The sequence below is a fragment of the Pleurodeles waltl genome, chromosome 3_1 (assembly GCF_031143425.1).
Source record: "Pleurodeles waltl isolate 20211129_DDA chromosome 3_1, aPleWal1.hap1.20221129, whole genome shotgun sequence".
NCBI classification, from domain to species: Eukaryota; Metazoa; Chordata; class Amphibia; order Caudata; family Salamandridae; genus Pleurodeles; species Pleurodeles waltl.
Genome location: NC_090440.1, coordinates 45,648,092 through 45,661,788, shown reverse-complemented (window position 1 = coordinate 45,661,788; position 13,697 = coordinate 45,648,092). Strand labels below are relative to the sequence as shown.

The following is a 13,697-nucleotide window of genomic DNA, read 5'->3' as shown; positions in this document are numbered from 1 at the left end:
CGTCTTCTCTGCAGGGTTTTTCAGCTCAGCAGTCCTCTTCTTCTTAGGTTGCAGGAATCTGAGTTCCTAGGTTCTGGAGAGCCCTTAAATACTAAATTTAAGGGCGTGTTTAGGTCTGGGGGGTTAGTAGCCAATGGCTACTAGCCCTGAGGGTGGGTACACCCTCTTTGTGCCTCCTCCCAAGGGGAGGGGGTCACATTCCTATCCCTATTGGGGGAATCCTCCATCTGCAAGATGGAGGATTTCTAAAAGTCAGAGTCACCTCAGCTCAGGACACCTTAGTGGCTGTCCTGACTGGCCAGTGACTCCTCCTTGTTGTTCTCATTATCTCCTCCGGCCTTGCCGCCAAAAGTGGGGCTGTGGCCGGAGGTGGCGGGCAACTCCACTAGCTGGAGTGCCCTGTGGTGCTGTAACAAAGGGGGTGAGCCTTTGAGGCTCACCGCCAGGTGTTACAGTTCCTGCAGGGGGAGGTGTGAAGCACCTCCACCCAGTACAGGCTTTGTTACTAGCCACAGAGTGACAAAGGCACTCTCCCCATGTGGCCAGCAACATGTCTCGAGTGTGGCAGGCTGCTAAAACCAGTCAGCCTACACGGGTAGTTGGTTAAGGTTTCAGGGGGCACCTCTAAGGTGCCCTCTGGGGTGTATGTTACAATAAAATGTACACTGGCATCAGTGTGCATTTATTGTGCTGAGAAGTTTGATACCAAACTTCCCAGTTTTCAGTGTAGCCATTATGGTGCTGTGGAGTTCGTGTTTGACAGACTCCCAGACCATATACTCTTATGGCTACCCTGCACTTACAATGTCTAAGGTTTTGCTTAGACACTGTAGGGGCACAGTGCTCATGCACTGGTGCCCTCACCTATGGTATAGTGCACCCTGCCTTAGGGCTGTAAGGCCTGCTAGAGGGGTGACTTATCTATACTGCATAGGCAGTGTGAGGTTGGCATGGCACCCTGAGGGGAGTGCCATGTCGACTTACTCGTTTTGTCCTCACCAGCACACACAAGCTGGCAAGCAGTGTGTCTATGCTGAGTGAGGGGTCCCCAGGGTGGCATAAGACATGCTGCATCCCTTAGAGACCTTCCCTGGCATCAGGGCCCTTGGTACCAGGGGTACCAGTTACAAGGGACGTACCTGGATGCCAGGGTGTGTCAATTGTGGAACAAAAGTACAGGTTAGGGAAAGAACACTGGTGCTGGGGCCTGGTTAGCAGGCCTCAGCACACTTTCAAATCAAAACTTAGCATCAGCAAAGGCAAAAAGTCAGGAGGCATTTCCTGACAAGCTCTCAGAGCTAACTCTGCTTCTACTAGGACCACACCCTGATCCCACTGGGCCTCAGCCTTCTGGCAGACCATTGGACTCTGATACAATGCAAATGCCCTTTCCAGAAGGAAAGGCCAAGATCATTCAAAATACTTTTAATGACCACCATTATGATGAGGGGGATGAGTTTTCTCAACCGTATTTTGAGGACAACTGGTATAATGCTCTACAAGATGCTAGTGGACTGTATACTTTGCCAGACACTGGATTGGTCTCTTTACCTGGGCCGGCTACTGAAGAAAGTGCCTTATTAGCAGTTGTGATGCAGAGGGCGGCTTAAGTTCTTTGCCTCCAATTGGCCACTGTAACATGTTCCAACCTGAACAAATGAATACTGACCCATCCAACTACTTTTCAAGGAGGCCCTTCTTATGGCATGGTCAAAGCCATGCTCTAGCCCACTTATAAATAGGCAGATAGTGAGGCGTCATTGCCCTACCCCTGGTGATCCAGACTTCCCAACCCAACATTCAACTCCGGAGAGTTTGTTGGTGCGGACTGCCACACACAAGGTCATCTCCTATGCCACCCTACTGGGTTGAAAGTTCAAATGTCTTGAAAATTTTTGAAATCACATTTTCTCCTCCATCAGCCTCCCATTGCTGACCATCAATACCAGCTGCTATGCTGATGCCCTTTGGGATTCCGTTGTTAGGTCCTGTCTGCTGTGCCTGATGGCTTTCGCCCCAAGCCATTCATAATGGCCATATTGCAACAAAATTCATGGTTCATTGTGAGTTTGACAATATAGACTGCCCTGGTTAGGAAATTCGCACCAGCGTGACAGGTGCAAGCCTGGATGAGGTTAACACGCTTGTCTGAGAATGTCTTTTCTCATAGACATGCCCTTTAATGGCTCGCGCCTCTTTGGCAAAAAGAGAGACTTGAGTCTTGAGCACTTTAAAGTCAGCATGGCCACCGCGTGTTCCTTTGGTCTGACTGCTCCAATACATTGAGTCTGAGCGTTTCCTCCCCTCCCTGGCTAAGGTAGGAGTTTTCAATACTGCTAGTACTTGCCCATTAATCCAGCCCAGCAGACCCTACAGACTTTTCGTGGCTAAGTCCGTGGTACCCACAGGCAGTGTGGGCAAAAAGGGCAGCGTGCAGCCCAGTTCCCAACTCCCCAAGCTGCCTTTGGTGTGAAACGTTTTTAGTGTGCCCTTCCAGAAGCACCGTCACTCAGTCGAAGGCAGGATTTGACAATTTTGTTCCATGGTGGAAAAGTGGGTCCTATAAGTTGTTCAGCTAGATTACACCCTTCAGTCAAGTTTCACATTCCCCTTAAAGCAGCTGACTTTAGAACCATCTGTATCTCTTGCAGCTGGAAGTGCAAGCCCTTTTGCCCAAAGGGGCCATAGAGAGGGTTCTGTCCTTGATAACAGGAAGTGGGTGTTACTCCTTCTACTTCCTTGTGTCGAAGAAGAATGGATGTTGTCATCCTAGTCTAGATCTTCGCCATTCTCAACGCCTTCCTGCGGAAGGACAAATTCAAGATGTTCACTTTGGCCCAGATCTCGCCTGCCCTAGACTCTGGAGATTGTATGGTAGCGCTGGACCTGCAGGATGCTTTTTTCAACATCCCTGTTTTGCAGGCCCAAACCTGCCATTTGTGGTTCAAGGTGGGGCAGGTGCATTTTCTTTTCAATGTCCCATTCCTTGGCCTCACAAATGCCCCTGGGGTGTTCACAAAACTGATGGCAGTGCTTGCTTTGCATCTTCTGAGTTCAGGGCTTCCAGTCTTCTCTTACCTCGATGACTGCCTGCTGAAGGCGTGCTGTCCTCCAGACTATGGTGAACCCATTGATATGTTTGGGATCCACTATCAACATGCTAAAGTCACACATGACATCTTTGCAGACGCTCACTCCCACAGCAGCGTGTCCAAGATATTAGGGCTTTGATCCCAATGCTTCACTTAGCCTCTATCCTGGATCTCAGTAAGGATGACATTGAGCTGTTGGAATGGGAGGAACCTGCGGTTAGACACAGTATCTTCCAGAAAGAGCATTACCCTAGGTTAGGTTAATTGGCAAGGTTGTGGAAAGGTTTCTAGGTCCAGCAGTCTACTTCCTTCACGGGAGCGTGGGAGTGCAGGCTGACTGATGGCAAGCTGTTAGCACGGTACATATGAAACTGCTCTTGCTAGCACATACATTGTGACGTGAGTGAGATGCGTGTAGAGGTGAATCAGGAAAGCAAGGCTGCTGCCCCATTATTTCCTCACTCAAAAGACACATGTTAAAATGTATACCTTTGCTTAGACTTGAAGGTGTTGTTCAGAACCATTTTTAAAATTGACCATTTATTGGCAGTCCCTCTTGATTATCTTTTCTAAGCCATGGCCCAAGCATTTCAAATGTTAAATGTTTGCTAACAGAAGGACCATTCAAGAAGAGTGCCCAAGTATCCTGTCAGTGCTGAGCAAATGAAGCAAAATGAATTGCCTGGCCTGAAGAACTTCCTATGAGCTACGAGTGCATATTGAGTTTGGCTAGGGATTCTAACTTTAGCTTCCTTCAAACCCCTTTTGCCACTCAGTTGTGAAGATGCTGGTGTTTGCATTTCCAAGTAGTTACTGGATGTGGGGGAGGGAAGATCACATTTGCTTCACTGGAGAAGTGGTTTCTGGCAAAAGGAGAATGGATGGATTTTTTTACATTTTTTTTAACTCCTATGTTTTGAAAGCAACCTGGCTCAGGAGACATTCAGAAGCGTGACCTTGGCCCTACTTAATTGATGATGTCCTTGAATGTGAAAGTGGGGAAAGTTTTTGCCAAACCTTAGTAAGTGATGGCTATGTAAGACACTCCTGCACATCTCTGTTCTCATCTGGAGATTTCCCCAGTGTGACTGCTGAGGATGTTGCATTCTTGGTCTGCTGTGTACAATTAATCATTGTTGTGAAGGTCATTGAGCTTATTGTTACCTATCTCACATAGTGAAGAGACATCTTCATTGCTGGTCAATCATGAGAAATCATGGATAGGTGTCCTTGGTTCTCAAAGACTACATGAACTTTATCACCACCAAGTTCTCAGAGTATTGTTGATACTCTTAACAAGAGTTTACTGACCATACACAACCGTTGTGCTGCTCAAGATCTTCTTGAACTGAAGGTTCTCCTTCCCTCCTTGCAGGAGGACTGAAGTGTTGGTGCACACTTTGCTCTGGTTTTCATTAACAAGCTGTACACTAAAGGGGGGGATGTAAATGCCACAGCTGTCCAAGCTGGCACTTAACCACGGATATGAGTTTTCTGTGGGCACCACTTTTTCAGTTATTCATATTCCTGGACTTTTTGGCAGACCACTGGAACACGCTGCTTCACACGTGTTAAGAGTGGACGTTGCACAAGGAAGGGAACTTCTTGTTTCTACATGTTAATTACATAAGTAACACAAAGTGCAGCAGCTGAAGGTCTGGCATGGGAGTGGAATCATGTTTCGGGGAGATGCATTTTTGCTGCGCTTGAACAGTAATTCTGAAGATATGGTTTCACTTAATGTAGAAAAGACACCTGGTACCAGATTGTCATTGTTTTATTTATTTTTATCAGTGTGTTCTTGAGTGAAGTTATTGTCCATGGTGAATCAAAGGAACTTGGCATTTGGTGGCAGTTGCGGTTTGAAGCTATCAAGTTTCATGTCATTAAGCCACATTTGTACTGTTTTTTTGTTTGTTTTTGACAGATAAGAGGAATTCTGTCTTGGTTGGGTTGAGCTTCAGTAGGTAGGTGGAGGGTTTGTGTAAACATGTCTTAGCTCCCTGTGGACAGCAGTTCCCTACATTAATCTTCTGGAGTTGTATCTTTGTATCCCCCTTTCACTCTCCCCCTCTGGGTGGGGACCTTTAGAAGCAGCTGTTGAATGGTAGTCTAATCTACTTCTAGTTGGTGAGCTTGATGCCAGCTGCCACAGCCATCTTTAGTTATCTCCTCCAGCATCGTTGTCTTGAGTGGCTAAGAAACAGTATGCAGAGTACTATACAGCCATTTGGTTGTTGTTTTGGATGTTGTCCTTTTCCACAGCCATATGCCTGCAAGATCTACCTTGTATCAATAGAAGTCCATGCCATTTAATGGTAAAATGCCGGAGCACAAACGGATGTGTAGGGCACATATCTCTCCTACTCTTGGCTGCCAGTGTGGACTTCCTTTGGAGACAGGGTTGCATATAAATCATTCTCTTTGTCTTTCACTGTGTGAGTGTGTGTGTGGACATGGTAGGAGTCTTTTGGTGGATGCCTGTGTTGCGCTAGATGAACAGCTTTGGCAATTAGTGCTGCTGCTGGCGGTGTTTACACAAGCTCTAGCTCAGTGTGAAATGTGTTACTGGAGTAGCCTGATGTTGCAAATAAAATACATGACTACTCACCCAAGAGAACAAATGATGGTGACACAACAATGGATATTATGTTATGTAGTATTTGTGAAAGGAGTTTGGCACCCTTATCAGAAGGGGGGGGGCAAGTCTCATTCCATGGTAGATCGAGCCTATGAAAGTAGTCTTATACTATTAAGAGTAATGGTGCTGATGTGAATAGTTCATCAGATACTATGTTTCAGGTTAAACTGAGTAAGCCCATGATTTCTGCACACTTCTGCACTTCGCATTCCTTCCTCATGCCCATTTCCCTGCTCTTCCTCCTCGTTTCACAACTCCCTGAATCTGTTACTCTTCCCACCTGTACGTTGCTAGCACCGCCTCCTCCTCACGTACAGGAAGCCATCCCACTTCTGGTTTCCTCCTACCCAGGCCACAATGTTGCAACCACGAGGGCTTGATCACTCTTTTTTTTTTTTTTTTTTAACTAAAAGTACAATTTTGAATATGCTCAGATTTAGTAATTCATATTATTGCTGGTGGTAGGTTTACTTGAGGTGGTTGGTCTAAATTATTTGCAACTCAGTGAACTATATGTGAGTGATAATATTGTACCTGCAATCTCTGTAATTGTTACATTTTTCAACTTTTTCTCCTTTCAACTCTCTAGGTTTTGTTCTCTCGTGTCATCAACTTAACGGTCACAGAGGAGCAGATTGGGGAGCTTCTGTTTCGGTCTCTTGAAAAGGTCAGTGTATGTGATTTTTACAGTTTGTGAAAGCATGCTTGACAATCAGTCTGGTTTGTGCCATAAACATGAGACCAAAACTGTTCTAAACGTATGGGACTATATCCTTAACAATGTCTGAACATGGATCACTTTATATGCTGATCCTCCTCGACTTGTCTACAGTCTTTGACTTAGTTGATCATAACATTTTTCTACTCAGATCCTTCTTTCCTAGTACCTACAAGTAATACAGTTACGCTGTATGTGATGTATAAAGTCATATATTTCCAACCGTCTGCCCTCACAACTACTACAGCAAAGTTCCTTTCCAAGGGGAAATTTATTTTAACAAACAGATATTTGAGGTTCAATGCTGACCATTATTCCAGAATACTAGAGTTGGAAAGTCAATAAAATAAAATATATTCGAAATTTCTGTGGACAGGACACGATTTAAGACACGTTATATTCATGGCTTAGCTAGTGCATCAAGGTCTGTGTGCCAACATCCCAGGAGACACCTGCGAGCTCCTGTGCTTTGTCTAACTTGCAACAAAATCGAGGCAAGAAAATGAAACGCTTTTTAAATAGGGCTCAGGAAACATTCCCGTATTGTGCACAGATATTTTAAAGCAAATAGCCACTGCGTCTCCAAGAAAAGGGGCGTAAAACCTCTATCACCTTTCTCACATACTATAGTGAATTTGAAATACAGAAGAAAAATCTCTGCTCAACTCACTAAAGAAAGTGTTTAACTAACTTACTGAGGCAGGAAGAAGCTCATTCTTCGTAAATAGTGGCTTACTGAGAAAGTGACATACTCCATCCATGTGTTTCAAACTATCTGATGATCTCCATAGTTCACTGTTTCTCTTCCTGCCTCTACCATTTGCTCGCCTGTTGCTCTCTGGTGTCCATGTGCTTCTCTCCCTCACTTCCTTGCTTTGTACTGGTTGCTGTTGGACATTCTGTGGCTCAGTTGCTATGTACATATTTCCCTGTGGCTCTTGCCCTGCTTGTCTGCTTTTGTCTCCTTGACTGTTTCATACTTTATCTCTGACTTTTTCGAGCAGTTTACATCTGTTGGTCATCTGTAGTTTTCATGTTATTTCACCCTCTCTCTCTGTCTTCATATCCCGATGGCACTCGCTCATTCTAATGCTGTTGCACGGTCTGGGTCTCTACCTCACTGTTACTCTCAAGCTTACGCTACCTTTTCTAGATTTTTCTCCCTACGTCTCCATTTTCATTTCTCTTCACATCGGTCTCTATCTCTCTTTCGCTGTCTCGTTCTTCATGTTGTGGTATTACCCTAACACAAATCCTTTTACTTATCCCTTAAATTTTAGGAGGCCCTTCCTCTGTGAATTAAGTTAATTGCCTGTCTTGCTGATGTTGTTCCCCATTAATTTACCTCTTCCTGTCTGTGCGCCTATTTATACACGTGTCTCGCTTTATATCGTGCAGGAGCCTGCACCCCCTCCTTTAACATACTTACCTTTGCTCACATTATACCTCAAAGTATATACCTCAAGTACCTTGTATTCTGTATCTATTCTAGCTTGTGTTCAGCCTTGTGTATGAGGGAGATACAGGTTTTATTGTGAAATGATAGCTCCCTTCCTGGGATGCTGAAGACTGAATCATTACAATGGTGAAAGTACTGACACTGGCTCCAAGAAGAGGCCTTGGTACTTGCAATTAACTTTCCTGTGTGTTTGCTTCCCAGCCCACTGACCCTCTGTGGTTTGTGCTGAATGAAGCTGGCCTGTACTGGCGGGCAGTGGGCAATGCCACCTCTGCTGTAACCTGCCTGCGAAGGGCGTACAGCATGGCGCCCCCAGAGTACCAAGACATACCATTGGTGAATTTGGCCAACCTCCTAAACCACTACAGTCTTCATCTAGAGGCCAGCCACATCCTGCTGAAGACCCTGGCTATCAATGACTCTGAGGTAAGTGCGAAAAATACCTGCGGCGTATGGTTCTACAGGTATCTGGGGGGCATTTGTCTCAACTGCTGGGAATATCTGGCAGTTTATGAGCTTTTATACGTGTGACGCTGCTTGAAAGGGGGTGTCATTTAGAATAGGTGTTATTTCAGGGGTACCACCTTTTAGGTCCCATGAGAAAACAGTTGAAAAAAATCAGTGATGTTGAAATACTTTGTACCATGTTACTAAAGTGGAGAATGCTTGGAGGAGCTAATGGACCAGGAATTCTCTGAACAAAACAGATTAGTTCTAGAAACCTGTTCGTTAGGACTGGCTGAATGTTCCTCTTCTAGAGCATTCCTGATGGCATGCCACACAGCGAAGTACAAATTCAGTCCTATTACACTGAGAACCTTGGGCCCCATACTCTGTGAAAATACTTTTTTGCAGAACAAAATGTCACAAATAATTTGGTGTGCAGAAACAAACCCTTTTTTAGCTGTACATTCTCTCTTAAATAGTTGATTCTTTGTAGTTATTTGTGGGTGCAACCAGTCCCCCTTCCTCAGGAATTAGTTGCTCAGTTGGGGGAGTCCTTCCGGAGGTCTTTGAAAAAAAGCTACCTAAAGATGGTTTACAGAAGCAAAAAAAAGTGCTTTCCATTGTATGGAGAATGATAGTCTTAACACTGTGTGGTGATAATTATTAATTGGATGACCAGCAATGAATGTTTACTTTGAGTAAAATCGTAAGCTTCAAACAATGAAAATAGTGGACTTTCAAACAAAAAACATGTCATTCTGATTGTATGTTGATTCCTTTCCTGACTTTTAGGTCTTAAGAAAAATGTATTAGTGTGAAATACTTAATCTGGTAGAGGTACAGTGCATTTCCGTGCCTCCTACATTGGTGAACTATACCAAAGGATACTTTAGGCCAAACTACTTGTTTTTACATTTCCCATTATTTGTAGAATTCAGCCTGCTTTATGGTGTGTTTCATTGATAATTAAAAATGGAATTGCAGCTGTTGTGGCTGAAAACTGATAGTAGACAGTCTGGCAGAGGGCAACTGAAGATATGAATGTCTTACTCAGTTGATAGAGGTTTTCAGTAGCACTTTACAGTTAGAGAGTTTCAGACACATATGTGATATGCAGAACCCAGCACCTTAACAGGATGCTACGTGGAGGCCAGAAACTGCTGTTAAGTTACTGGACTTACCTCATAGCCCTGTCTCGGTTCTGAGCAAAACGCTACAAGTAGGTTGAATTTCAGATCATCCTCTGGAATTTCATTTCAGGACTACCACTCCCCTGTTCTAGTACGCACCCACCACTAGGCCTCTAAACAATTGTTTCAGTACTTGTGAGACTCCTGGTAGCCTGACTGTACCTCACCAACTGAGCCTTCAGTTTAGTTCCCACAAATCTTTGACCATTCCAGATGTACAGCACATTCTCAGATCCATCTGGTTGTTGCCAATGCTTCTGCCTGGAGGTCTTCCTTGTAGCCCACCTCTCAAGCCACTTCTCCTGTGCTCAGTTTATGTGTACCAGTTTGGTCCCATGCGCAAATCCCTTCCACTATCCTAGCTACTAAACAATCTATTGATTCCAAACTCTTCCACTAGATTAACCCATTGAGTCGGTGCTCAAGACCCAGCCACCATCCCAACCAAGTCAGCCGGACCTTTCTTCCATCCGCTCTGGTTGGCCATATTCTACCTCTGCCAACGTGGCTAAATCCAGAACCTGTAGCTCTAATCTGTTGAAGTGGCCGACATTCTAACAGCAAATTACTAGACTTTCCACGCATTCCCCCAGCTGATCCATTGCTGAGAGCCTGCCCACTGAATGTTCACAAGAAGCTGAAGACCTGACTTTTCAACCAACCAAGCCACTATTAGCTTAGCACACACAGCGGCCCAGCATCAGAATACCCTTGCGGTTGATAGCACACTTTACAGATAAACATGACCTAACATACTAATCAAAGAAGTACCATTACTTTTTTATTAGTCAAGTCTTGCAACACACCTACTGGTCCATCAGTCCAGTATCCATACTGCAGCGCCATTCATTAAATGTCAAGACCATCACCACTCATCTAACCCTAACGCAGAGTTAGAGACTCCAGTTCAGTGCTAGACCATTTCTACCAGGTTACTAGTTCAGCTAACCAGAAGAGTTATTAGCCACCTTGAAGCCCACCATTTAGTCTAGTGGCTAACCAAAAACCCGAACTCTGTACAGTTGGTTGGTCCCGCTACCCTGTCCATGTGCTGCTGGTGTACTTACAAGCCTTCCCTAACCCATCTCACATCGGACTGTTTTCTTCTCTCCCCCAGCCCCTGACTTATCTGAGTCTTGGCAATGCATACCTGGCAATAGGAAACATCAGCGGGGCACTTCAGGTGTTCAGGCGAGCGCTGGATGTGACAACACGATGTCCGGAGTGTGAAAGAAGCCTCAAGCTCATCCGCTGCATGCAGTTCTACCCTTTCCTCTACAACATCCCGTCCTCTGTGTGCACTGGTAAGCAGCTGTGACAAAGCTTTCAAGCACCACTTAATGCCCAGCTTGAGAAAGGATTTCAGAGTTGAGCAGTCGTCCCCTTTCTATCAGTTTGTTCTCCTTTCCAGCATACTTGGTTTGTGCTCCCCCTTACAATTTGTGCTCCCCCTTACAATTTGTACTCCCCCTTAAACATTTCTCTCCCCAAACCTATTTTTTTTGTCATTGTCCTGAATGCACAGCTGTTTCTCCACTTTCCTTCCACAGCAGGACAGATGTTTCTCCTCTGGCACCATTTCACTCTGTCTTACAATGTCAATTTTTCTAGATGTTTAAATGCAGAAATTCTACCCTTATAAGATTAATATGAAGGTTTTGATGGATACTTCTTCCTCTCTTCTTGAATCCCCCAGGCACCAGATTGGATCCAGAAACTGGAAACAGCTCTCATATGCTAGCTCCCATTCCAGAACTTTGTGTGGATGTGATGTCAGGAAGCCAAATTTGGCGTGACCTGAAGTTGTCATATCAGTATATTGTTTTGTTGCATGCCTCAATGTGGATCTGGAGTTGCTCTCCTCCACGATTTTCCTTCTAAATTATATTTTTCAGTTCTTCAATGGATCATGCTCCCCTATAGTGTCAGGTCCCAAAAGATGGAACGCCTATCTTAACAAGGTGTTCCTTGTTATTATCAGTGTCTGCCCCTCGGTGTGGAATACGAGCACAGTTCTGCGTCTTGCCTCAGTTATGTCTTCATTCTTTTAAAATCCCCTATGATCGGAAGAAGAATCCTTTAACAGCGCAAGTCTATGTCAGTCAGTCAGTCAGTGAGTCAGTGAGTTAGTGGCCCGTGAGGTCCAATTCAAGATTCAGATTCCAAAGTGAAAGTGTCAAGAAGAGTTCTTTGTCTGAGTCACCTTCCCTTGAATTTAGTACATCAAATCGAAGGAGGCACTCAGTTTCTATCTGTCAGTGTCGCTCACTGGGCAAGTTATCTGGTCTGCAGACTCATTTCCCAACTCTGTCGATGTTATGTTCTTATTCATCAGCGCCATGATTGGTGGAGGCCCTGTGCTGGTTCCTGCCTCTGAGCCAGTGCTACCAGGCCTACTCCGGTCAAGTGGCAACATTCACCCAAGGAATGCCAGATATGTTCTAGCCGCCTCTGGCTCCCTTTGATATGCTTTCTGGCCTCAAGATACATGAAAGTTTCTCAGCCGTACTTCCACTGGTGGCCTCCACCCTGGGGCATGTTGATCCTCTTGTACTTGCTGATGCCATTTTGTTCCTGACTGCTCCTGTTCTGATGCTGAAGGCCTTGTCAGTTATGTTGGCATCTGTGCTGATGGTGAACCTTGAATGGTGCCAACTTTGTATCTGTTGTCTAATTTTGCGAAAGATCCGACCGTGAAGGACCGCCTTAGTGATGACCCTTCTCACAGTGTGTTGCCTCATATGCAGCTCTTAGCTTAATTGGATTATACACTTAAGTCTCTTTGACCTCATTACAAGAGCAAATAGTTTTTTGTGATGCAGACCAAGTAGCTAATCTTTTGACCCCCTTTGGATTTTTTGGGAGGTCTCTATTTTATCTTTCCTAATGCCAGTGGCTTTGACTCTGCATCTTAAATTAACTTTCAATGTCCTTGACCTTACCTTCAGAGGACATTCTTTCTTTCAGTGCATTCATAATCAAGGAAGCTGAGGTCTTGCAGTTGCTCTTCCCAGTGTGCAGAGGTGGTTTGCGATGGGTTTGGGGCTACCAGACAGCTCAATTTATTTGGTCTTTATATTTTGGACTAGGTAGCCAGGTCTATTGTCTCCTCTAATGTGTACTTATGTCAACATGCTTTGCTTGGATTTCTCCTGGAAGACTGCAGAAACCATAAACTTGTTGGATATGCTGTGGCCCATTTGAGAGCTTCTGCCTAATTAGCATGAAGTCTTATTCAGTCCAGGAGATATTAAGCCACTTTCTGCCCTCTGTACTTGCTCCCTCAAGTGCACAGGTTCCAAAGCTAGTACAAACGTTCTGAAGGTTACCCAGGAGCTCGTCCTTATCAGGGTGCCAGTCTTTTGAGTCTGCTTCACAACATATCAAGCTTCCTCTCGGCTGGGGTGAGAGTGACAGCTCTGACGAGTGTGTAGACTAGAACCAGAAGTTATTTTTCTCCTCTTCCCCAGCCCCCCCATGCGAAGCAGTCTTAATATGTTGGCAACTGTGCACGGGCTTGATGGAAATTGAATTCTTTCCTTCCAAAGGCAATGACATGTCTTTTAGGCAATTGTACTATATGCCGCGACAGATGGGTTTTACTCTTCAGTCAACACCACTTTTAGCCAACCCTAGAGTATCATTTTGGTCAGTTTATGTGCCCTGTGTTTGCTAGCTTCTAAGGAGGTTTAGGTTCCCATTTTCTCTGTTTCCTTTACAGGCTACTGTGATGGAGTTCAGTGGCTGAATGGTATGTTTTGAACTGCAGGGCAATTACTGCATTCCTCGTTCTATAGCCCCGCTGAGGATTGTCTAATTCTAGTATTCTGCACTATTAATTGCACCTCTCCTTTTGACCCCACTTTACCTCCTTGTGCCAACACTGGTGTGTCTTGATTATGTCTGTTGTTTGCCTTGTTGCCTTGTTGGTGATGATTATTCTGTCGCTCTGACTACCTGCTGCAGATGGTCTTGCTGCATCTGGAGTACGCAGTTCCAGAATTCTGTAAAACGTTCTTTGACCTATCCTGGTCTTCACCTTTGGTCTAAATATACCTTCCCTTTGGTAGTACTGATAATCATGCACTCTAGGGCCCTTAGAGCCCCGAATGGCCTTTTCTCATCCACAATTTGATAATCCAGCGAAACA

General features: G+C 44.9%; 1 protein-coding gene across 1 annotated transcript in view; it reads left to right on the top strand.

Moving 5' to 3' along the window:
* Positions 1-13,697, top strand: part of TTC17 (tetratricopeptide repeat domain 17) — a 483,695-nt gene that overhangs the window by 231,023 nt on the left and 238,975 nt on the right. The window contains exons 14-16 of the mRNA XM_069221809.1: positions 6,323-6,400; positions 8,112-8,336; positions 10,665-10,851. Of these exons, the coding sequence (XP_069077910.1) occupies positions 6,323-6,400; positions 8,112-8,336; positions 10,665-10,851 (490 nt within the window). The remainder of the gene's footprint in view (positions 1-6,322; positions 6,401-8,111; positions 8,337-10,664; positions 10,852-13,697) is intronic.